Source organism: Photinus pyralis, unplaced genomic scaffold (assembly GCF_008802855.1).
Source record: "Photinus pyralis isolate 1611_PpyrPB1 unplaced genomic scaffold, Ppyr1.3 Ppyr1.4_LG1, whole genome shotgun sequence".
Lineage (NCBI taxonomy): Eukaryota > Metazoa > Arthropoda > Insecta > Coleoptera > Lampyridae > Photinus > Photinus pyralis.
This window is the reverse complement of record NW_022170249.1, coordinates 31,285,512-31,308,605: the sequence shown is the minus strand read 5'-3', so window position 1 is coordinate 31,308,605 and position 23,094 is coordinate 31,285,512. Positions and strand designations below refer to the sequence as shown.

The following is a 23,094-nucleotide window of genomic DNA, read 5'->3' as shown; positions in this document are numbered from 1 at the left end:
TGATCAAATGTATTTCTTAACTTTAAAACAAGGTCGCTACGATTTATCCCTGCATTTATCAAATGGGGTGGCTTACTGAATTATTCGGAAGAAATATTTATAATTTGGCAACATTGACAAAAAACGAAATAGTGAATTGGTGTCCATGCAGAGGTTAAAAAAAGAAATCGAAACTACTAAAAATATACAGGGTGTTTCATTAAAAAAAATCAGTTGTCCATTGACAACGTAAAAATGGGACACCCTGTACATCAAAAATAATTTCTGTAGATGCGCAACTATCTATAGTTGACATTTGCATAAAAGGTCTGGTCCTTGTAAATCACCCTATTCTTCTATCTTCTGAATATAGAACCACCTCAACAATGACAGACAACAGTTTTTGCAACATACTGTAACATGGTTCCTAAATCAACACATCGATTTACAACGGCCATTCAAATTAATAACAGCATCGGACGAAAGGGTTTGCTGATACACGCAAAAACTTACTCTAATTAAATTTGACACCATAAAAGGAAGAGCGAGACGCGTACACGATTTTGGAAAAGGCGTCGGTCAGCGCAACCGGCAGCAGAAATAACTTCATAGTCCATACGCATACCTCTTCACACAAATGCTGGATATTATCGGTTAATAATGTCCCGGAAAGAGAGAGGGGGAAGACGCATACAGTAGGCATTTAGAATGAAGGGAAACGTCAAATCTGCGCTTAATCCGGGTACGAGAGAGACGCAATATGGACCAGACGATTCAATCTCGTACGCATAAACTGACAAGCAGGAAGTTTTTGCGATGCGACCGACATCGTTCATTTCATTTCGGTCGGTATTGTGCGACGGCGGCGGTGGTGCGACGTTAACATTTGCGAATTAAACTATTCAATTTGTTTATAACGTTTGTAATAAGGTGTTCGTGTAGGGTGTGTGTGTGCATATGTGATTGACGGGATTAATGGATCTATTTATTAAATATTATTTTAAGTGATGGCGCGCCGCTTTAGACGGTCTGGTGCCGGATGCAGACATGTGCGTCTCACGATCATTACTCTAAACGAGCACAAGATTGGCGGGATTCTAATTCGATCCAATCCAAAGGTACCTAATTTGTTTTACTATCCAATTTTTCCTTTCGAAGCATTTCTTGTGGCGAAACGCTTTATGGTACAGTTGTAAGCAAATTTTACGATTGTATGAACAGTTAACCGTTTTACGTTAGGGGTTTGACCTGAGTTTAGGGATGTTTGAAAAAGATCTTAAAATCGTTCAGCGCTGTGAGGATTTTATGAAGGGTGCATTATTTGTTCTAGAATTCTACAAATAAAATTGTTTTCTTCTACCGAAAGGCCAATCCTTTTTTGTCTTTGAGATAATTACCTGCTTTTCGCAAAACAAAAAGCGGACAGATTACGGAAATGTTGTGCTTTGCAAATGTGTGAGAAGCGTGAAATTGAAAACGTTATAATATTTTTTTGCAACGTTTTGGCGCCAAGAGAACGTGTCTTATTTTTCAAGAGACGACATTTTTTCATTCTCACGGTGTGATTGCAATGAAATCAATGGTGACTGACGCCTTTCGCCCTTTTTTCTTAAATAATATTTAAAGTAGGCAACGGGGCGACAGTTTGTAGCTTCAGGCAATTTATCTCTCACTCCAGGTAAAGCAAGTCTTTAACGAACGAATTCAGAACTTTTCCCAATTTTTCGCGCGTGTACATTTCCATATAATAAGGATTGAGAAATGCGAGGAGAAATGCAAACGAGAGAGACCACTTACTATCGTTGATGCTTTTGGTAAAATTTATACATGGTGTTCAGCAATTCTATGTCTTTTCTTACAATGCGAAAACAGTAACTCCCACCTTTCCCTGCGCAGTGAACACTGGAAACTTAGAACAACCCTATACCACAGATAAAATATTTTATCTGTGCCTATACTAAAGTTAGTAGGGGTCAAGGTATGGATATTCACGAAATTGTAAATATCTAGAATCATGAAATCGCCCCGAGAATCGCCCATTACCAGCCGAGTTACCAGCGCATTTTTGAAATCATTGAATTTGACAAACTAAGGTATACGCGAGGGTATAGGGATTAATTTTTTACATTACTACGTAAATTTTAAGTTTTAAAACAAATCAACGAAATTACGAAACTAAATCTCTTGCAGAAAAAATGTCTGCGCTTGCGCAACATTATAATACGCTAAAATATTTTCAATCAATTCTTATTAAGCGGGCACAATTCCAACAGCACAGCCCGAGAAGTGTATAAATAGCCAAACCTTAATTTCCATTTATTCCATAGTAATCGTAAATCGTAAAGTAGTCGATAGGCCGGTTAGAGTCGGTCAGTCTGTAATCAAAGGATAACTAGTATAGTATTGTTAATGAACGTTTTATTCTATATAATCGAGTTGCTGGTATAGTTCTACACAAAGTTACACGTACGGAAATTCACCTCTCTCCATCCACAGCCATATGGGTCAAGCTTTACGAAAAACTTGGGCGACAGTCTATCATGACCTGCACTTAGCGGCACAATGACGTCATACCGGTCATACACAAAAATTATAAATGTTTGCGTAAATCGACTTTATTTCGGCAAGGTGTGGTCCTAGCATGTTTTGTCTTATTATCAAAAATGTTGGCCATTAAAAAATGAATAAATTTGTTTATTACTCAAAATTTGATATCATGCTGGATTTCGGAGATATGTGATCGGACATTAGACGGTGTTACAAAAAAATTTAGTTTTCCTTTTCTACGTTCTGCTTTTGAAAGGATTTTTGCAGGCTATAGTTTTTTTTCTTCTACATATCCTTCGAAAATTCGTGAAAAACCGACTAATAATTGTTTTTTGCGAAGTTATCAAATGTTCGCCGCGATTTTTTTAAATATCTTTAAGAGCTATATTATCATATCTTCTTTTTGCATATTTCTTGGTCAAAAATTGTTGTAAGTTCCCTTTTGCCTGAACATATTTTTGAGTAAATTATTTAGTGATTTGGTGAAATCAAATCATCCTCAAAGGAGTTTTTTGTCAAATGTAAAATGGTAATCAACTTTGATATTTTTATGTTGTGGCCATAGAACAAAAGTTAATCTAAAATTTATTTATAGAAATCTGCAAAAATAATAAAATTAATTTTTTTTATTGCAAGTTATTCAACATTATATATAATCAAGATAGCGTATTGCTATCAAACCACAAACAATCGAAACGTTATTGGTACTTTCAAGGCAAGCAAAAAATATCATGAAGAATAAATTTTTTTCATAAATCAATATTTAAAAAAAATTCCCTCTTGTATACCCCATCGCTTTACACACTGTATCTCGCACTGTATATATCTAATCTAATCGAGAGAATTTTTGCTCTACACAAAAAGTTATAAGTCCGCCTTTTTTGTGAAAGTGTGTTGTTTTCCTGTAAAATGCCAAAAACTAAAAAAATGTACCTTTAGGGGCGGCTTACCTTCCCTTGGCAGAAGGGGCGAATGGCTCCCCTTCTAAAAATGTTTGTTTTGGTTCAATATACAATTGTATATCACAATTAGGTAGATCATCTGTGAGTTTTACGCCATGGAATTTTAATTTTTTCGGAAGCTTACAAATAACCCCACGGTTTGGAGTGTAATATCTCGGAAGGCATTGGGTGTTATATACCCCAAACCATGAGGCGATGTATGGTTTTTCACCCCCCAACTCTCGTGCGGCGGGATTTAGAGGTGGCAAATTTGGGTGTATCTTTAGAAAACCATGCTCTACCATCTCACCAAATTTCATCTCTCTTATCACATTTTGCAAGCAAGTGACCTTCGTGCTTTTTTTCATTGTTTTGTTTATAGTTAGCAATAAATTCAGTTATGCACATATAACTTAACGCAACAATTGTTTGGTCGACCTGTGAACCTTTCGGTTCGGTCATCTACCCAAAGTTTTTAAATTAAAAATCTTTAATTTAAAAAATGCAAAAACAGAAACAACGCATTCAACACATTCATGGAATGCTGACGACTTTTGTCTCCAGCCTCAGGTTACAAGGGTACAGGCGACCCGCGTTTTACAGTGACTCAATTTAGAACAGTGGTAACAATCGGGTATCTCTTTTTTGATTGGTCGTTGGTTCCGGTCGCCATATTGGGGCTAAATTGCTATAATTTGGTATGGGAGTTTACACGTTTTTTGTGTTTTTTCAAAATTCTGTGAATCAAGGTGTAGCTTAAGGTAAAATGTATATTGTAGACATTCGGTTCTATATAGAGACATAGTTTGGTGCGTTAAAAGAAATTGTAGCCACTGGTGGCCGAAAAACATATACAGTGTGACCGAACTATGAATTTAAAAAATAAAGAATTAAATTTGAATTTGAGAGTAAGTACTCCAGTTGGGCCATAAATTCCAATGGGTGTACAGTACCCTTATTATCAAATACAGGTATTCGCTTATTTATATTTAGTTTGTTAAACTTATGAATATTGTCTTCCAAAACATCGCGATTAGTTGTATCAACATTTATCAAATTCTGATTTGGACTACATCCTTGAAAACCTGTGTAATTGTCGTGGTTAGATAACCTGGTACCTATTAGATAATTGACCACCCTGCTGCAACTTTTCGATAACCTGCAAAACAATATTTGTTACTGCCCTTTCATCTACATTGTTACATGTAATAAATAAACTATAATTTAAACTGTTGTTTTCTACATTACTGTTGCCATATTTTTGTTTATCTCGCAACTGATTATGTGATGAACCTTTGATTTTCGTCCTTGCCTTTTGGTCTTCTTCTATCCTATCCGGACCCCGTCCATCTGCACACACATTTTTCTCGCCCCCAACACTCATCATTGTCATCAACAGCCCCTTGGTACTTTTTGTTGTTGGCTTCTTCCATCCGATCTTGAATTATTGCCGCAGCCAACCGCGCCGCCTCGTCCGTTTCTTTACTCTGCCGCCGTCCCGCTACGAAATTTTGAAAAAATTGTGGAATTGACATTTCTATAGCGGATTTTTCACTACCCCATACAGGAACTTCCGGCTTATTGACTGGAACTGATGATAAGTTATTCTGGTCTCCTCTACTGTAACTCGTCGTTGGTGTTGACCTTGGTGTTGACCTCTTGACTCGGTGTTACCTGTAGCCGTATCATATTGTTTTGGTATAGCACCCTGTCGAACTTTACTTCGCAAATAATATTCGCTCGACGCCTCTTGATTAACGGGTGAACGATCCATCGGCATTTCTTTTCTTTACCTTAGTTGTTATCGGTCTTTACTTCAGTCTCTACTGCCCCACGTTGGGCGCCAGATGTTAATATACTTCTTGCGAGGCTTCTTGTGGATTCCTAATTAGATGACGCAATAAACTGCTCTTTTTTGTGATAAATTTAATATTGAAAGAACCTAAAATGTATTGGGATAACGAAAAGCAACCAAAACTACTTCCTTACCTAACACCAAGCTTTCAACGTTAAACTTACTCTAATCCTTTAACGCAAGGACACTATTCGCAAAGTCGAACAATCTAATAACCTGTGCAATAATATGAAGTGTCCCAACTGGAGTACTTACTCTCAAATTAAAATTTAATTCTTTATTTTTAAAATTCATAGTTCTGTCACATCAGGGTGAGTTTTTTCTTCGGTTTTTTCCGATGTTTAGTATGGGGATCTTGTAAACCGTAAGAGATAGAAAGTCTCTTAAATGGGAAAAGAATTGCAGAATTTTATGTAGATTACAAAAAAAATGTATTTCACTCGGTAAGCAAGATGGGCGAAGATTGACCTTATGTGGGATCTTAGACTAAAAAAACCCCCTATAGTGACTGTTTTTGCTTCAATTGCATTTATAGTGTGTTTTTTCCAAAAAAAAAAACGAAGGTAGTGTTCTCGGGTAGTGTTACCGAATATTGCCATACGCAAATCTGACGTGCAGTACGTGAAATTATTGGAAACGATCTGTTTGCTGGAATCTGGAATAGGATTATAAACCAATAAACATAAAGGAGATTGCCCGACATGACATGTGTTTTAAATATACTTTTGGTACTATTTCTGACGATTACGTTGTGAATAGCTTGGCTTCCTCTATGTGATACTAATTTATGAGTATATTATTATTAACTGGTGTATTCTCGCTGTGCGTTGATGTTTCCGCCACATGAACTAATTTTACATGCCAAATTCCTCAATTTTCGCATCATTCACATTAATAATATAAACGCATTTCTATATTTCATGAATTCGCACTTATTGGCCTATATCAAAATTCTCTTTTTGCGTTTTTATTTAGGAAAATGTGGAATTTGACTTATGACTTATGCTATCAATAAACATAATTGCGTGATAGATGCGCAATTATCCACCAAATAAAAATCCGGAATTTCGCCTTAAAATTGAAACTTCCCCTAACTCCTCGTTTAATTTTCTTGTTTAATCAAATTATCTTTTGATCTCAACTTCGTCATTCCAAGCTACATTACAGTTTTGAGATATTTTAGATTACGTTTTCGGAATAAATAATTTTTTCGCCATCCGCCGAATGCCGTAGCCAAAACGTAAGCATTATTTTGACCGGATTATAATTTACTTTCGTCTGTTATATTAAAACATCAAAGGGGCCTTAAGATTCTTTGCAATCTTGGGAAAAACTTTCTAAGAGATAAAGCTGTGTAATTATGGATCGAGCCGGGACTGTAAATAATCAGTCTACAAAGTTTACTGAAGGCAACAATGAAATGACTCAACAATAACGAGGTTGCAGTGATTTCTTTAACTTTATTTCATATCTAATATGTATATCTCGTTAGGCACTTGCGATTCTTTCTTGCTTTTCACTGGGAAATAATTATATCCGCCAAAGATTATGGATAAACTTGGCTAATTCATGCATTCAATTTATGTGAACTTCGATGGATAAAAATTGACAACACTCCAAGAACTCCAAACTACGTAAAAAGGGAGCGTGTTAAAAGTTTCTCCCGCAACTTTTCTACACGCAGACCAATAAATTGCCGAGAAACTTGAGAAGAACAATGCGACTTTAATTTTTTTGTTATAATTTCATCATATGGACCAAGCGCTCTTGTAAAAGATATTGTTTTACTAACTAGTTCGAACAGTGCCATATATCAGCAACTTTTTCAACACGCAATTTTCCCACCCATTTATTTGCTTGCATTACTTATTTAATATAACTTAGGAAGTAGGTGAGTGACCGGAGAATGGAAAATTTTATCCTAAGAGAATCGGTTATTGACTGCCGACTTCCTCTTCATAAAATTGATGAATTTATGACGCTTGTTTGCCCTGCGAAAATGATTAAATATACATAGCGATCTTTGCATAGGCAAATGGACGTTTAAATTTTCTGTTTTTTTAACTTTAGAACGATCGACATAGTTCTAAAAATAACTTTACTTGTGGGAAGTTTTTCTACTAAAATGCAATTAATACCAGAAACTAGGAGTCTACCATTAAAGGTTTCCTTTGAAATCTATATCATATTATACAGGCTGTTTCACGCAAACCGTTACCCATTAATAATTTAAATCTGAAATTTTGCATACCAACATAGTTGTTCATGATCTATCGAAAGAAAATATTATCATGATCGTTTAACTTCCGTTTTTACCGAATGTGGATAGCAACTTTCTTATTTTAAATAGAGCTCCCTGTATTTTAATGGATTTTTCAAACCTACTAACAGTCTACGTCGTTTGATACCACATTTCCCCTCGCATTTTCCTATACCCAGCATCAAAAGTTTTCAAGTTATTCAAGATTTTTCAAGTTCGTTGACGTTTGACTGCTTTTCTTTAGGGCCTTGTACTTATGACTCCGTTGACTTGAATTTCAAAAAGTCTTCAAAAATCAACAATACTGAATTGATGCTACATGGGACCGATTTAAATTTTGATAACCCTTCTACAAGCCACACAGTGTTTTATAACTAATTGTCAATTTTAATAACTTTTCGAAAAAAACGGGCTTTATTTTTTTACACATGTCGAAAAAGTTCCCTATACCCATCTGTCATGCTTTTCGTTTTATTTAAGATTTTCTAAAATTGTAACTGTTACGAGAACTGTTATGCACAATTTTCTTAGGAGGACATGAAATAAATGCGTTAGTAGATTCCGAGGTAGATTCCATTGTACCACTCTTGAAAACATTAAGGTAACTTCCCCAGTACCCAGAGGCGTAAGGGTTCAAACTATCCTATCATCTTTAATATGGAGTTTTGCTAAAAACTGTGTTACCATTCTTGTAGGTTAAATCCTCATTGATTGTATACAACCAAAAATATTTGAGCACTAACTTGTTATTCTAGGTTTTATGTGGGATGTGTGTACCTGAAGTGAGACACTTTGTCTCAGAAGTTGACATTTATTTTGCCCATAAGTGGGACAACCCTCTCTTGTAAATTTTTATATATTAGGATATGTAAAACTTCAGTTTTTTGACTTGAAATTTATTATTCAAATGAAATAAAGCAAATACAACTAAAATAAAAATATATACTCCGTTACAATCCGTTATAAAATATCTTATCTTTTAATTTCCGTATGGCGAGCTAACGCATAAATGACAGTACTCAGGACCTCTTAACTACGAGAACTCGGCTGGTATTAGGGGTTTAAAGTGGACCGTGGAACCAAGTTGGAGGCTCAATAGTCTTTGTTGTAATAGGCATATTCAAGTCTACGGCTGCTTCTTACAGAACCAACATTTAAGGCACTATTTGACCTTACTGTTAGCTGTAGTAAACAATGTAAAACCAACCTCTAACAAGTTTTTTATATATTAGATTTAGATGGTATATCTCAGTAACGTGCTAAATTGTGCGAAATTGTATTATGGGTCTTACCTAGAAATACATATCCACGTTCCGCTGCTAATATTTTGCAAATTAAAGTTATGAAATTATAATGTGAAGGATTGACAAGTTTATGTGTATAAAATACAAATCCTCAATTTGTTTAATAATGATAACCCGAGTGATAACCACTTGACATTTAATTATTAAGTTTGAATAGAGCACTTGGCTCAACATAAATCGACTCCTCTTTAGATTTATAACAATAAATTTAACTCTTCAAGGTGATTCAAATTCATGACTCACCATTGAAATCTCCGTAACGGTGAGAGATACAGTTTATGCTAAATTTTTGTGACTAAAATAACGGATTTGAAATTTTTACAAATAACATATCGAAAAACTGAAAATGTCTAATTTCTTTTCCCTAGCTTAAACGGTCGGAAATAGACGGTTTCCGTTGGCAATTTCTATGGGCACTTTTTTCGGAGAATCTGAATTTATCAGAATTTCCATAGCGCGCTAGATCTTGAAAATACAGGCTATTACATTCTTATTTCTTATGGACGCCATAATGAATTTTGACGGAATGAGATAGAGGGCGTAAAAATCTATAAGAAATAAGAAAGTAGTTTTATTTTCTACATCTAGCGTGCTATAGACATTCTGATACCAGATATCAGATGCTCCGAAAAAAAGTGCGTGCTACCGGCAAATCCATTTCCAACCGTTTTAACTTCGGGAAAAAGAAAACGAAATATGACATTTTCAGTTTTTCGGTGATATCTCAGTTGTTTTCACAGATTTTTCAAAAATTGCAAATGGGCCTGTACCTACAACAAAACACACTGTTGAATTCAGATTCGAAAGATTCTCGATATTAAAAGACACAAGCTCGGACACAAGTATGAGAAAGCCTGAACACGTTGTACGTCTTTGCAATGAATACTTGAAGCAAAGCACAATACATTCTGCGTTTTACCGTTACAGTGCAATAAGGTTAAGTAATACAAAAACGTAAAATCCAATCGGTATTAACAAATTTATATATATGGTGAAACATACTGACACTTGAACATATGGTGATGGGGAGTAATTAGTTACTCCTAAAAATAAATAAGAAAAATACGGAAAAACGAAGCAAGTTTCCTAGTATTAACCTATATACTGCAAAAAAAGGTTCTTATATTATGTGAAGGAGAGGTAGATTTCAGTTAGTGTTGCTGACGTGCATTTAGAGCATTCAGAAAATGCCAAAATTAACGTAGGTTTTATCATTATGGACTATGCCGTTATGTCATAAATCATTTATAATCATGTTGTATTATCAAGTAGTAACCCTTGGACCACACTTACATTAAGTGAATAGTTATATAACAGCGAAATGATTGTAATGATGAAATACAATGAATTCGTAGCAAAGTTGATGAATGTTTCAAACAAAACACTGTAGAAATCTTCTGCATTTAAGGGCGGCAGGTAAAATAGTAGATTTGAGTTCGAGTTTGAGTTGCAGCAACCAATGCCACATTGCCACCTATAATTATAAATAATATGATTCTCAATCTGACGATGGCGATATATTGACTAAATGGAATTCCTAGTGTACGATAAAATAATACCGAGTTTGTTTTTTCATACTGCCTTTGTTTATACCAATGATACTGCTATTGCATATGAAAAAAATGATCATTTGTATAGCAATTTCGCAACATTGCAGTAGGTAAATACATGCGTATGTGACGTAAAAAACACACGGAACATTACAAACCGGCAATGCACAAACCGTTGTCGCACCAGGCCGGCAACATGCCAAGCCGGCGCTTGTCAGACTGGTATATGGGGATATGCTCAGTCGATGCGATCTGTAAATTGTGTAACATACATATTTAGAATGACGTTCGTCGACATAGTATGGACAGGTAGTTCAAATTGGTCGATTTTTATGGAATGAGATAGAGAACAAAAAATAAAGAATCGCCATGATAGCCATGTGGATTCAGCAAGATCGGTATAGAGTATGACACGTCATTATTTTCCTTTTTGTTCGCCATCTCACTCCGTAAAAATGCAATATGGCGCCCATAAGAAATAAGAAAGTAGCTTTTAGTTTCTACATCCAGCGTGCTATGGAAATTCTTACAACAGGTTCAGATTCTTCCACAGAAAGTGAGTTTTTCCGTGATATCTCAGTTATTTTCAAAATTTCTTCAAAAATTTCAAAAGTTTTTTTTGGTCACAAAAAGGAGCAACTTTGCCCCCTTTTAACCTACATTGTCTCTCTCCGTTACGGAGTTTCCAATTTCAAGCTACGAATTTGAACCGGTGGAATTCTCAGATTATTGCAGGTAGGGTGTTCGGGGGGGTGATTAACACTTTATCAATCAAAAGGTCAGAAATAACCCTGCGACGGTGAGCTACCTTTCAAGTTTTAATGAAATGAAATATTATACAAACACACTGGCATAATGCAAATTAAGTAATTAGTACTAGCGGTATACCAAAAGATACTGCATTTTCTTATACCAAGGTGCCACTTGGTACAGCTGTTCCTTAGAGCCATTTAGACGATTTGGCCCGAAGAACACGTGACATTTTCCGTGTGGGTAGATTTTAGAGGGGGTGGGGATGATTTATTGTAACATTTTTTAAAAAACTAAATATGGCCTAGAGACGAGATCTGGGTGCCGATTTCGTATGATTTTAACCCGAGAAATCCAATGGTAGCGCCAGAAATGTAATCCGGATACAGGAAGTCCGTGAAAAGCCGCCATTTTCAGAAAATGACAGACTTTTGATCGAATTATATTTTTAAGGCACACCGGGTCGTGTAAGGTGTCTAGACTAGGGATGGGCGATAACTGTTTTCACCTATCGATAAGTATCGGGTACTTACCTATCGATATATTTTACTTATCGATATGCCGATAATTATCGAAATATCGATAGTTATCGATATGTCGATAGTTATCGATATGTCGATAGTTATCGATATGTCGATAGTTATCGATATATCGATAGTTATCATATCGATAGTTATCGATATATCGATATTTCGATAGTTATCGATATTTCGATAGTTATCGATATATCGATAATTTCGATAGTTATCGATATATCGATAGTTATCGATATATGATTACTATCGATAGGTATCGATATATCGATATGTCGATAGTTATCGATATGTCGATAGTTATCGATATATCGATACGTCGATAGTTATCGCTAGGGATGGGCGATAACTGTTTTCACCTATCGATATAAGTATCGGGTACTTACCTATCGATATATTTTACTTATCGATATGCCGACAATTATCGAAATATCGATGGTTATAGATACACCGATAACTATCGAAAGATCGATAACTACCGCTATATCGATAAGTATCGGTATATCGATAGTTCTCGTTATGGCGATAGTTTTTAATATATAGGTATCGATATAATATTACCGATAATTTTTTTGAAAGCGTGTCTAAAAACTGCATGAGTTTACTTTTATATTTTGGCGAAAGAGCCCGACAAGACAAGAGGGCTCTTTTAACAAAATATGAAAATAACCGAATGCAGTTCTTGCAACTTTAATGGAGTTACCATATTAACTGTGCAATTATCGCAGGGCTCTTTAGCATTTCTGTTTTTTTGTGACTGGTCCTCTGTAACCATCAGTCAGATACCGATACATAGGCCATGATTACACCCTTTGATTGTCTTCTTTATTTTATCTAAAGAGTAGCCATTTTGATGCAACATTTTGTTCAAGTTTTTGAAGTGCTTCTTTTTTTGAGCAATCGTCAGTGAGACGAAAAGATCTATTTTCTAAAGATTTTATTACTGCGTTTATTTGGCATGGATGATGATGTGACGTAGCGCTTCTCTTGAGAAAGGGAGCAAAGTTAAGTTTCCGAAACGTCGAGCAACTAAAAATAGTAAATTTACACGAGAGTAAACCCGAAAATGGATTTTATTAATAAAAATAGTAGCGCTCGTTGAAATCTCAACAATAACATAATTTTATCGTACAGTTATCGACATATCGATATATCAATAGTTATCGATATATCGATAGTTATCGACATATCGATAGTTATCGACATATCGATATATCAATAGTTATCGATATATCGATAGTTATCGACATATCGATACTTATCGATAAGTATCGATATATTGATAGTTATCGATCTATCGATCTATCGATTTTTTTAGCTCTACCTATTGTTATTCGATATATCGATAACTATCGATACCTATCGATATATCGAAAAAAATTCCCATGCCTAGTCTAGACCTATGTTTTTGGGGTCAGGGAATTCATTTTTGATAACAAAAATAACCTACTGGCATCGGAACTGCATGATAGGCTTCCCTACTGCACTTTTTGAAGACGTCGCACGCGGTGACACCCAAGATATTCCAAAGTTTTAATACTTATATAAATTTGTAGTATTTTATTTAATAAAAATACACATTAACAAAACATTAAATATATTAAAAGATGGGGTAAAAAGTTTATAAGCCTATGAAAGATCACCAAGTACATCGCTGACCTCCTCTGAGATTACGTTATCACTACTGAAAAGGAATTTCACATATCGGGTGAATATTTTAAAACCGAACGTAGGAAATTAACTTGCGAAAAACGTTTTTTGCCGATCGTTGCTCCCCATGTTAACTTAGAGGGTTTGTAATGACACCAATCAAAAGAAGATTTTTTTCTCATCTAATGATATACGAATTAGCTTATTTTCAGGCGTATTTCTCATTATTTTATCAAAAATTCGGCAATAAATCCAGTTAGCAAAATCAAAATTTCCTAACGAATTGAAATAGGTTTTCACATTCACGGAAAACAAATATCGCGTACTAGAGTAAACATTTCCTCTGTAAACGTTGTTTATTATAAATACTTTTTTGTGAAAGCGTTTCGAAATTGACAAATTTTGGTATTGATTAGAATTTCGAAATGACACTCTTTTGGGCACTAGTGCGTAAATGTGAAAGTTTTAGGCACTAGTGCCTAAAAATAAAAATGAAACATTAAAATCAATTTTGTCGCAGGTCTTTTCGTATAAATGTTTCGATTTTTCGGGTACTAACGTGGATAGTGCAGCTTCAGCAGCTTGTTCAATATCCAAAGACTCGTCAATATCACTTATTTGAAGTAATTTTTTCGCAAAACTTTGCGGGAAAGACGGCAACACGCTACGTTCAACCTTAACGTCACACTTGACATTAAATAATGCATAAACATTGCCTTGAATCAGATTGACTGCCTACTTTTCAAAATGTTTAAAAATACTAATAAAATTATAAAACTATCAAATTCTCCGCTTTCACAAAAAATCTTGTATATAATTCGTTACGAAACGATGTCTTTTAGTCACTAGACGTGTTGTCCAACTCGGCTTTGCCTCGTTGGACAATTTTCACTTGGTGATTCTTCATAGGCTTATACATTTTTTACCCCATGTTTTAATATATCTTATGTTTTGTTAATGTGTATTTTTATTAAATAAAATAATATAGGTTTATATATTAAAACTTTGGAATATCTTGGGTTTCACCGCGTGCGACGTCTTCAAAAAGTGCAGTAGGGAAGCCTCTCATGCAGATCCGATGCCAGTAGGTTATTTTTGTTATCAAAAATGAATTCCCTGACCCCAAAAACATAGGTCTAGACACCTTACACGACCCGGTGTGCCTTAAAAATATAATTCGATCAAAAGTCTGTCATTTTCTAAAAATGGCGGCTTTTCACGGACTTCCGGTATCCGGATTGCATTTCTGGCGCTACCATTGGAATCCTCGGGTTAAAATCATACGAAATCGACACCCAGATCTCGTCTCTAGGCCATACTTAGTTTTTAAAAAAATGTTACAATAAATCACCCCCACCCCCTCTAAAATCTACCCACACGGAAAATGTCAAGTGTTCTTCGGGTCAAATCGTTTAAATGGCTCTAAGGAACAACTGTACCAAGTGGCACCTTGGTATAAAAAAAATGCAGTATCTTTCAAGAATTTCCGTTATACCGCTAGTACTAAATGACATATTAACTATACACTGCGTTTTATTAATCCAATGCATACAAATAGCAATGCATCCGGTTAAACGAGAGCCGGTTGGTGAAGCGCCGATCCGATCGGCGCCTGTTTGATTTGATGTGCACTAAAAATCGCAGTGTTAAGTGAATTTGATAAGCGTTCGCAAATTCTTCCGCAGTGAAGTTGGTTAATTAACATCAACTATACTCCAATGTTTGACATAAATAAACGCTTGTAACGTAACCACTAAATATTATTTATATTTAATGGACTTCCGCAAGTAGATACGTTAAGCCACTAAATTACATGCACAGGATGTTTGTCAACGATATAGAATCGAGAAACCTCATTCGCCCTTTGAGTACATACATTCTTTTTGACCTTTAATTTTGTAAAATTATTACGAGGGCTATAGTTCACTTTCATTGTTTCCATTTTTATGTATGAGTCTGTTCACTATATGTTAATGATTTGGCTATATTCCGGATGTTCTATATTTATGACTCTTATCGCCTATTTCATAAACATTGACTAACGTATCTTCAATCGTATATCAAAGGTGACACGATAAAGGAATTAATCGGACACATTCTGTGTCAATTTAAACATAAAAGTTCACGGTTTCGATTGTGAACACTTTTTTGTTTTGTTTGTCAAGTTAGTTCTTTGGCCCGTTTTGCATAGGCGATTTAAAGCGCGCCATCTACTATCAGCAAAGACCAATCGCATTTGTCGCGTCAGCTTCAAGATTGATATAACATAAACGATGTTGTTTTGAATGAAAATTGCGATCGGTCAAAGTTAACCTAAGTGACATCAATTACATCTCATAATTAAACTTGAATTACTTTGTTTACTATCGGTTTTCCGCGTACTACTCCAGTTGAATTTTGCAATCGTCAATACTTTAGTTTGAACTAGAATAATTTTTCGTCTCTGCTGTCTTTATTACCACGACACTGATTTTCGTATTCGTCTCCGCACCTTGCTTACATTTGAAGCTTTGAAAAAGGCGCGTTTATTGGGTTTACTTGAATTGTTTACGATTATATTTTTCACTTGTTATAAATGTATACAGGGTGACAATTTGAAAACTTACCACCCCCCATATCTTAGTAGATAAACGAGATATTTAAAAAAATCAAAATCCGTTTCGGTAATTCGGAGGGGGAATCACAATGACATAGTTGGCGACGCACCCCCTCACACCCCCTGCGCCCTAGCCACCCCAACTTTTAAATCTTAAATAGTGACCCCCCATGTGTGATACGTCGTTGGAAAGCTCTGAAAAGATGCTTTCCAACCATACCAATAGCATTACATTTAGGTTAGTAATTATCGTGCAAATCAAAACATAAACATGGAAAATCGTATTTAACTTGAACTTCCAAAGCCGGCTCGACAGCAACTCATTTTTGATCGCCAGTTATAATCTATTCTCAAACTCTTGTCGAACCTTTTCAAATGTTGGTTTTGCAATATTTCGACATTCTTGAATTATTCTCTGTCTTAGTTCGTCTATGTTCGCCGGTTCCGATTTAAATACGACAGATTTCAAATGTATCATATTAGTTTATTTTTTGATTTGCACGATAATTACTAACCTAAATGTAATGCTATTTGGTATGGTTGGAAAGCATTTTTTTCAGAGCTTTCCAACGACGTATCACACATGGGGGGTCACTATTTAAGATTTAAAAGTTGGGGTGGCTGGGGCGCAGGGGGTTGGAGGGGGTGCGTCGCCAACTATGTCATTGTGATTCCCCCTCCGAACTACCGAAACGGATTTTGATTTTTTTAAATATCTCGTTTATTTACTAAGATATGGGGAGTGGTAAGTTTTCAAATTGTCACCCTGTATAGTCTAAATCGAGTATAATTATCTCGAAAATATCGTTCCCGGAAAGTTCATTACTGGAATACTGCAAAAAAGTTCAATGCATGAACATTTCTACCGCTACTGCGTAAGCAACAAAATTTTGATTCAGAGAAGGCAGTGGAAATTTTAGGTCACGTCAGAAAATAGAGAAATTCGTTATTCAATATTAGGAAAATGTATAAAATCTAGTATGCCGTGTGCTGTCAGGATGCAGGGTGCCTCACGGGGAGATCGTATAGTGCAAAATTAAATCTTAAAACGAAACATTGAACAAGTTATTGTATACGAATTATTGTAGGTCTTCTCTGCATGATATGACACACGGCATGCTAGATAAAAATTTTCGAAATAGTGAATCACGAATTTCTCCATTTTTTTGTATATCAATCATATGCATATTTTATGTTGTCATACAGAAAATTGATTACTACTCCTTTTAAATATCGTAAAAAAACATAGGCATTGCAGCATTGAAAAACAAAAGTTGCACCGATTTCCGGTTAAACCGGACGTGCCCGAATATGCGATTAGATAGATAGTAATGTTACCTATAAAACTATATTTGACAAATTTTTTGTATCTCCAAACCAAAGAGAATTTGAGGTGACTCTCTGTATACGTTCATTCCTTACGAGATTCCTTAGTAATTAGTTGCCTGTTGAGGGCCCAAAACAAGAGAGGGATAATAATAAAATAATAATAAAAAAAATAAAAATAAAATAATATTGTAAAATAATTAATATTTATAATTATATCAAACTCACTTGTATTGACATTAATTTCTTAAAATCTCTATATTTTGTACCAAAATGTATATACTTTCTATTATATGTATTTTTACTTTGATAATTCCTGTATTAGGAATTATTGCTGTTGAAATTAAATAAATAAATCAAGAATATTATATGTACTTTTCTTATCTTACGCTATTTCTGGTTAAGTTGTAGAGAAACGTTTTCATTTAATCATCAAGTTCGTTTAGAAAACTACAAAACAGCGTACCTTGATGAATCCCGTACATGTACTTCAATACTTCAGTCTTTCTCGCCACTATGAAGAAGGTGTAAGTAAGAAACATGCTCTCCCGTTTTCCGCACATGTGTGTAGATTTCTCTTCTCGTTTGACATACGGTTTTAGATAGCGCCCACTCTACAGAGAAAAAACAATTAGGAAGAATTGGACCTTTAATCAAAAATGGCAAATGTTTTTTGAACCGATACCACACAATTATTATAAAAACCAAAAAAGGATATTTTTCCAGGCGTTGGCTGCCCTGGGACGGATTGTTGGACAACATTCCTTCAAGAGAACAACACCCAGGCATCATACTTTGTATTCCTCTGGATGTGACTTACCTTATTATAGGTCCTAGTTTCTCCGCGGCTTTGGCGGCCCTTGCCTCTCTCTGGTTCCTACAAACCCCCCAACTTCTCCGTAGTCTGCGAGGAATTGAGTGAGTTCATACGATAGTCTCCCAGTGTGTATGTTTTGTCTACATCCTCACATGTTAAATGAGCTTTTTGGAAATAGTATTAACCATCTACGAAAGTTTGATCGTGACAGTATGTGCCGTTTTCGAGATACGACAAAGGAGTGACTATTTGTACCCCTTAGACGGCAGTGCACCTAGGTATTTTTGATGATTATTTATTCTCGAATTAACTATCCGGGAAAATCTGATGGTGATAGTATGTGCTGTTTACGAGATACAAGGGGGTGACTGTTCCAACTCCTTGGAGGATAGCACTTGGGGATTTTGTTGATTATTTATTCTCGGATTATCATTAACCATCCACGAAAATTTGATGGTGATGCCCTTTTGGAAATATAATAAGAGAGTGACTTCTTCAACCCTTCATTGACTCGTATTTCTGCTTGATGGGAGGGATGTAGTGAAAAATGAACAGGAAAAAAATTACATGGCAAGGTTTATTTTCGCTTTGGGTGTATTCGGAAATTTTGGCCACTCTTCACACCGGTGCATGTCTAATATATTCCAGACTCTATGTATCTATTGTCTTTTCCTTCTTTGGGGCCATCAGTGTCGCGTTAGTTTTAGCACCTACCAATTCTAAGCCATTCTTAATCCACCTTTCTATTCTCGAGGCTTCATTCGTATTTAATATTGCTTTTTCGACGCTTCGGTGCGCAGCGGCTATCGTTATGTCGCCCACGTACCCAATTATGTGCACCTCTTTCGGCACGGTCCGCTTCAGCACAGCGTCATGAGCGATATTCCATAAAAGTGACCCCAACACCGAACCTTGTGGTACCCCTCCGGGGATCCGCTCGGAATATGTTCGGGGCCGCCTGGCCCACTACAGCTACACTAATTAAGATGGAAAACCAATTGGACGTAGTTATGCAGAAACATACCAAGCATCAAAGGTGTGAAAATGAGAAATCTTGCGTGGTAACTATTTTCATTCCTTTCTTCATAACGTGTTCATGTAGAACTTTTAAATCCATAATGATGTAAATTTAAAGCGGTGTATAACTGAATTTTTAAACATTTATCTTAACTGACCGTAATATCGCAATTTTTTGAGTATTTTGTGGGTTAGTAGGTTTCAGCAGATTCATAACATTAACATTTATGAAAAACCCAAACTTTATTCAAACATACACGAGTATATTAAATACAATAGTATAGTGACTTAATTATCTAAATCATTTTCTACCTCAAAATCAAGACCAAGAACATTGTAGCCATCCACGTCTTCTTCGATAGCTGTATCTCCCATTAAGTTGTTATAAAACGATTGACAGTCTAAGGGAATGAGGTGCATCATTTCCTGTAAATTTTTCAATTTTGCATCTGCAATCGGTTTTCCTTTCGGCCAAAGAGGAATCACTTCCCAAAAATCAGAATCATTCTTTCCTTTTCTACAATTCCTTTTTCTAATATCTACTTGTTGCTCAGGTTCATCAAAGTTGTCTTGCTGAACAGTTATTATAAACGGTTGATTCTTTTCTACACGAATGGATCGAATTTTCAGCCAGTTTATTTTATCACCTTTATTAGAAGTTTTTCTATTTACAATATTCTTTTCAATATTTTGTACTCCAAAAAAATTTTCAGAATTCATTTTGGTTACAATAAATGGCTTCTTTTTCCGGCATTCTTTCATAACATTAACGTAATCCTCTGGCAATTATAGTCGCTGTTGCCGTTTTAACGCACATTCTATTTCACCGAAGTCTGAATCATTCGGAAGAAAACTATGTCCGGAGTGTAAAAACTTTAAAGTAATATCATCCAAACTAGGAGATTTACTTAAAATATATTTCAGCATCAGAGTGAGCTTTATATTTCTATTCTGACCTCCACATGAGTCACTCCATAGTATAAGATTATTAACATTGTTGTTTAAGTTTTCAATATGCTTCAAAAGGCAAGATCCGACCTCTTGCGCTCCTCTTCCGGCGACCCCTTCTGTCCAGACATAGCAATATCCTTTGTCATCTTTTCCGCTGTGTACGCCCAAGTTGTACACCCAAAGTTGTCGTTTATAGAAAACAATGCTGGTTGGGATTCGGGGTAACGGCAACGTTTTTTAGAGGTCGAATGTTAGGCACTCATACTCATCATTTTCCTTTGCCAATTTAAAATCCTGCCGTCTTAATTTTTGAGCCCCTTCTGCGTTTTCTAAATGGTTCTCATGTTGCTTTTTTATTTCTTGTTGTTTATTAAGATTTGCTTCATTTGTAGCTTTCATGTTTAAAGTGTCGCAAGTGTTACACGTATCCTTCTTTAGACTTTTAAATTTCAAGTTGAAACGCTCGTAGAAAATTTTTTTGTAGGAACTAAATCTCACAGGATTTTCCGTTTCCAAACGGTACATCTCAAACATCTTTTGTATTGTTACATCTGGTGGTAGGAATTGCGCCGTTGTCGCTTCTCGACGATAGTGTGAAGTATACTTTGGAATACGATTAATCTGATCCACTACTTTTTGAACTTTATCGTCCGCCAATTTGTTATAGCCCCCTTGTTTTTGTCCCCTTTGATCTGTAATAGGAATAACGCCCCTAAATTTTTTAAGAGCTGTGTGCACCCTGAAAGATGTTATGCCCAGAGTTTTGAGGTAGATGCTTTTACAAACAATTTGGCCGTGTATATTATATCGTCGAGAAAATTGTCGCTTATCAGGATCCCTTCCATACAATCTCTTCTTAGGAAACTGTTGTACACCAGCAGCAATAAAAGTGACTTGGCTATCATATGACTTCAAAGACCAAAACCGTTCAAACTCTATCTTTCGGATTTCTAAGGAAACATTGTCGTGGCATTTCATTGTGCATTTACAGTCAAAATCAATAAAAGTCTTTGCTTGAATTTTCTTCCCTTTATAGTTAAAGTAATCCCGGTTGCTGTTTCGATTTTCCTTGTTTCCGCTTCTACTAACATTTGCATGTTTTCTTTTTCTGCCTTTCCGTGGTCTTATACGTTCCTTATCTAGGTTTCCTTCTTGAACATCAGCATCAGCAACAACGTGCGATACTTTTGTGTGCATTGCTGTATCCGATTCCGAACAATCGCTCTCGGTCGCGTAATTTGGATCACGGACAGAATCATCGTCATCTTCGGATGGATAGGTACCGGCATTTTCATAGTGTTTGTCTTTATAGCTACTGGTACTAGGATGAATTTCGTAGTCTTTGTCTTGTTCCACAAGTTCGGTTTGGTCAGTGCTAATAATGTTGTTATCGGTCTTGTTACAATTTTCTATAAATTAATATATGAATAGCACGTGGCACACTAAAAAGCCCACTTACCTGGATACGTGAGGTCCTCTTCTGATTTATTCACTTCATAGGCGTTTGACTTATTTGAACTAGGAAGGATCACGTCTTCCACGAGATTTTCTGATTCTACATTGAACGAAATGTTCTTTTCACTTTCTATCTTACTATCTCCTATAACAACACGAAATCGAAAATGCAGTAGCTATTGAGTACACCAGAAAATGCATCTTACCGGAAAGTTGGTTTTTATTCTTAAGTAAAGTAATTATTTTTAATGTCCGATTGTTAAACATGATTAACTTAACTATGCTGCACCAAGGAAACTGAAAATCAACTACACTAACTTAACTAACTAACACAATAACAGAATTCCGACGGGGTCTGATTTTAAAACTCGCAAAATCAGATAGGTTATGTACAAGAACTGATTTTTGCAGAAAGCTACCAAACCACTTGGTTGCGCAGTTTGAATAATTTTCATCGACCAAGTGGGTTAGTATGATTCTGCGTAATCATAGGGTCTTCATTTCAATAAAATGGTTTGGTAGTAGAGTCACTAGCGCATGGCTATTGCAGTATACTGCTTGGCTGGTTTCTGCAAATTAAAGAATCTTTTATAGCAAGTTCGAGTTTCCATTAAGCCCGTTTTCAGACATATTGTGGGTTGGTAGGTTTCTGCATAACTACGTCCAATTGGGCATGACGCGTTTCGTTTTGACATTTTTTGCCGCCTGGATAATTTCTTGGTTCTGTACTATGTCTGCCTCTGAGTTTATCACTCCTTCGTACTTACGCAGCGGGAAAACGGTTTCAAGATTTTCAATTATCTCTTCATCACTACCGCCCACTCTCTTCCTGCGTCGAAGCTTCTCTGCTACTATATTATACGCTTGACCCCACACGTTTCCGTCCAATTCTGGACATTCATTCTTCCAACAACGCTAACGCTTGGTCGACTTCGCCTTTCCTCGTTGCTCTAATAGCCCGCCTTCACATTTTCTTCTCTCCGCGGCCACTTCTTGATCCCACCAGTATGGTGCTCGTTTTTCACTTCTTTCCTAACATTTGGCATTACCTCGTCTACCCATTTTGTAAGCCCAGCTCAGACGGCGCCCGCGTACGTAGTATGCGTGCTTTCTTTTCCAGGATTCTCCTTAATTTTTCCACGTTTAACTTCCTGCTCTTACATGTGATATCCTGCTTGTTGTTGAGAGCCTTCGGTTTCATGCCTTCCCGTCTACCGTCCAAGTAATATAATGCTGGTCGCTGAGGGACTCGTTTTCCTTCACCTTCCAGTTAGTGATTTGACTTGCTATGTTGGCCCTGGCCAGTTACATCTATGTACGTCTTCCTTTCTCAAACGAGTCGTATTGACGATTTGTAGGTCCAGGACCGCCATCATCTATCCTACTTCGGTTCCCCTTCCATTGCTGTTTCTATATTACCAAAACTTTGTGTGGTGATCTGGTTTTCACATTATACAATCTACTAAATAGTACGTCGGGTACATGGCTAGAATGGGGAAAATACTGCACTTTTTGATTGGAATATGCCACTTTCTGTGGTAATAGTTAATACCAAAAGGCAAC

At 36.0% G+C, this 23,094-nt stretch overlaps 2 protein-coding genes across 6 annotated transcripts in view; one reads left to right on the top strand and one right to left on the bottom strand.

The window, feature by feature from the left end:
- Window positions 1-733: 733 nt before the first annotated feature.
- LOC116172246 overlaps window positions 734-23,094 on the top strand; it is a 141,764-nt gene continuing 119,403 nt past the window's right edge. For all 5 annotated transcript variants that reach the window (XR_004145620.1, XM_031489437.1, XM_031489429.1 and 2 more), the window contains exon 1: window positions 734-1,097. Coding sequence is in view for 4 of the 5 variants with exons in the window: in XM_031489437.1 (XP_031345297.1) it covers window positions 987-1,097 (111 nt within the window). In the remaining variant the exon portion in view is untranslated. The remainder of the gene's footprint in view (window positions 1,098-23,094) is intronic.
- LOC116172238 lies at window positions 20,231-22,321 on the bottom strand. The gene is made up of 2 exons (XM_031489411.1): window positions 21,536-22,321; window positions 20,231-21,485 (listed from the first exon to the last, which is right to left on the bottom strand). Exon 2 carries the CDS (start codon window positions 21,271-21,273, stop codon window positions 20,314-20,316), a length of 960 nt encoding a protein of 319 aa, XP_031345271.1. The 5' UTR covers window positions 21,274-21,485; window positions 21,536-22,321; the 3' UTR covers window positions 20,231-20,313.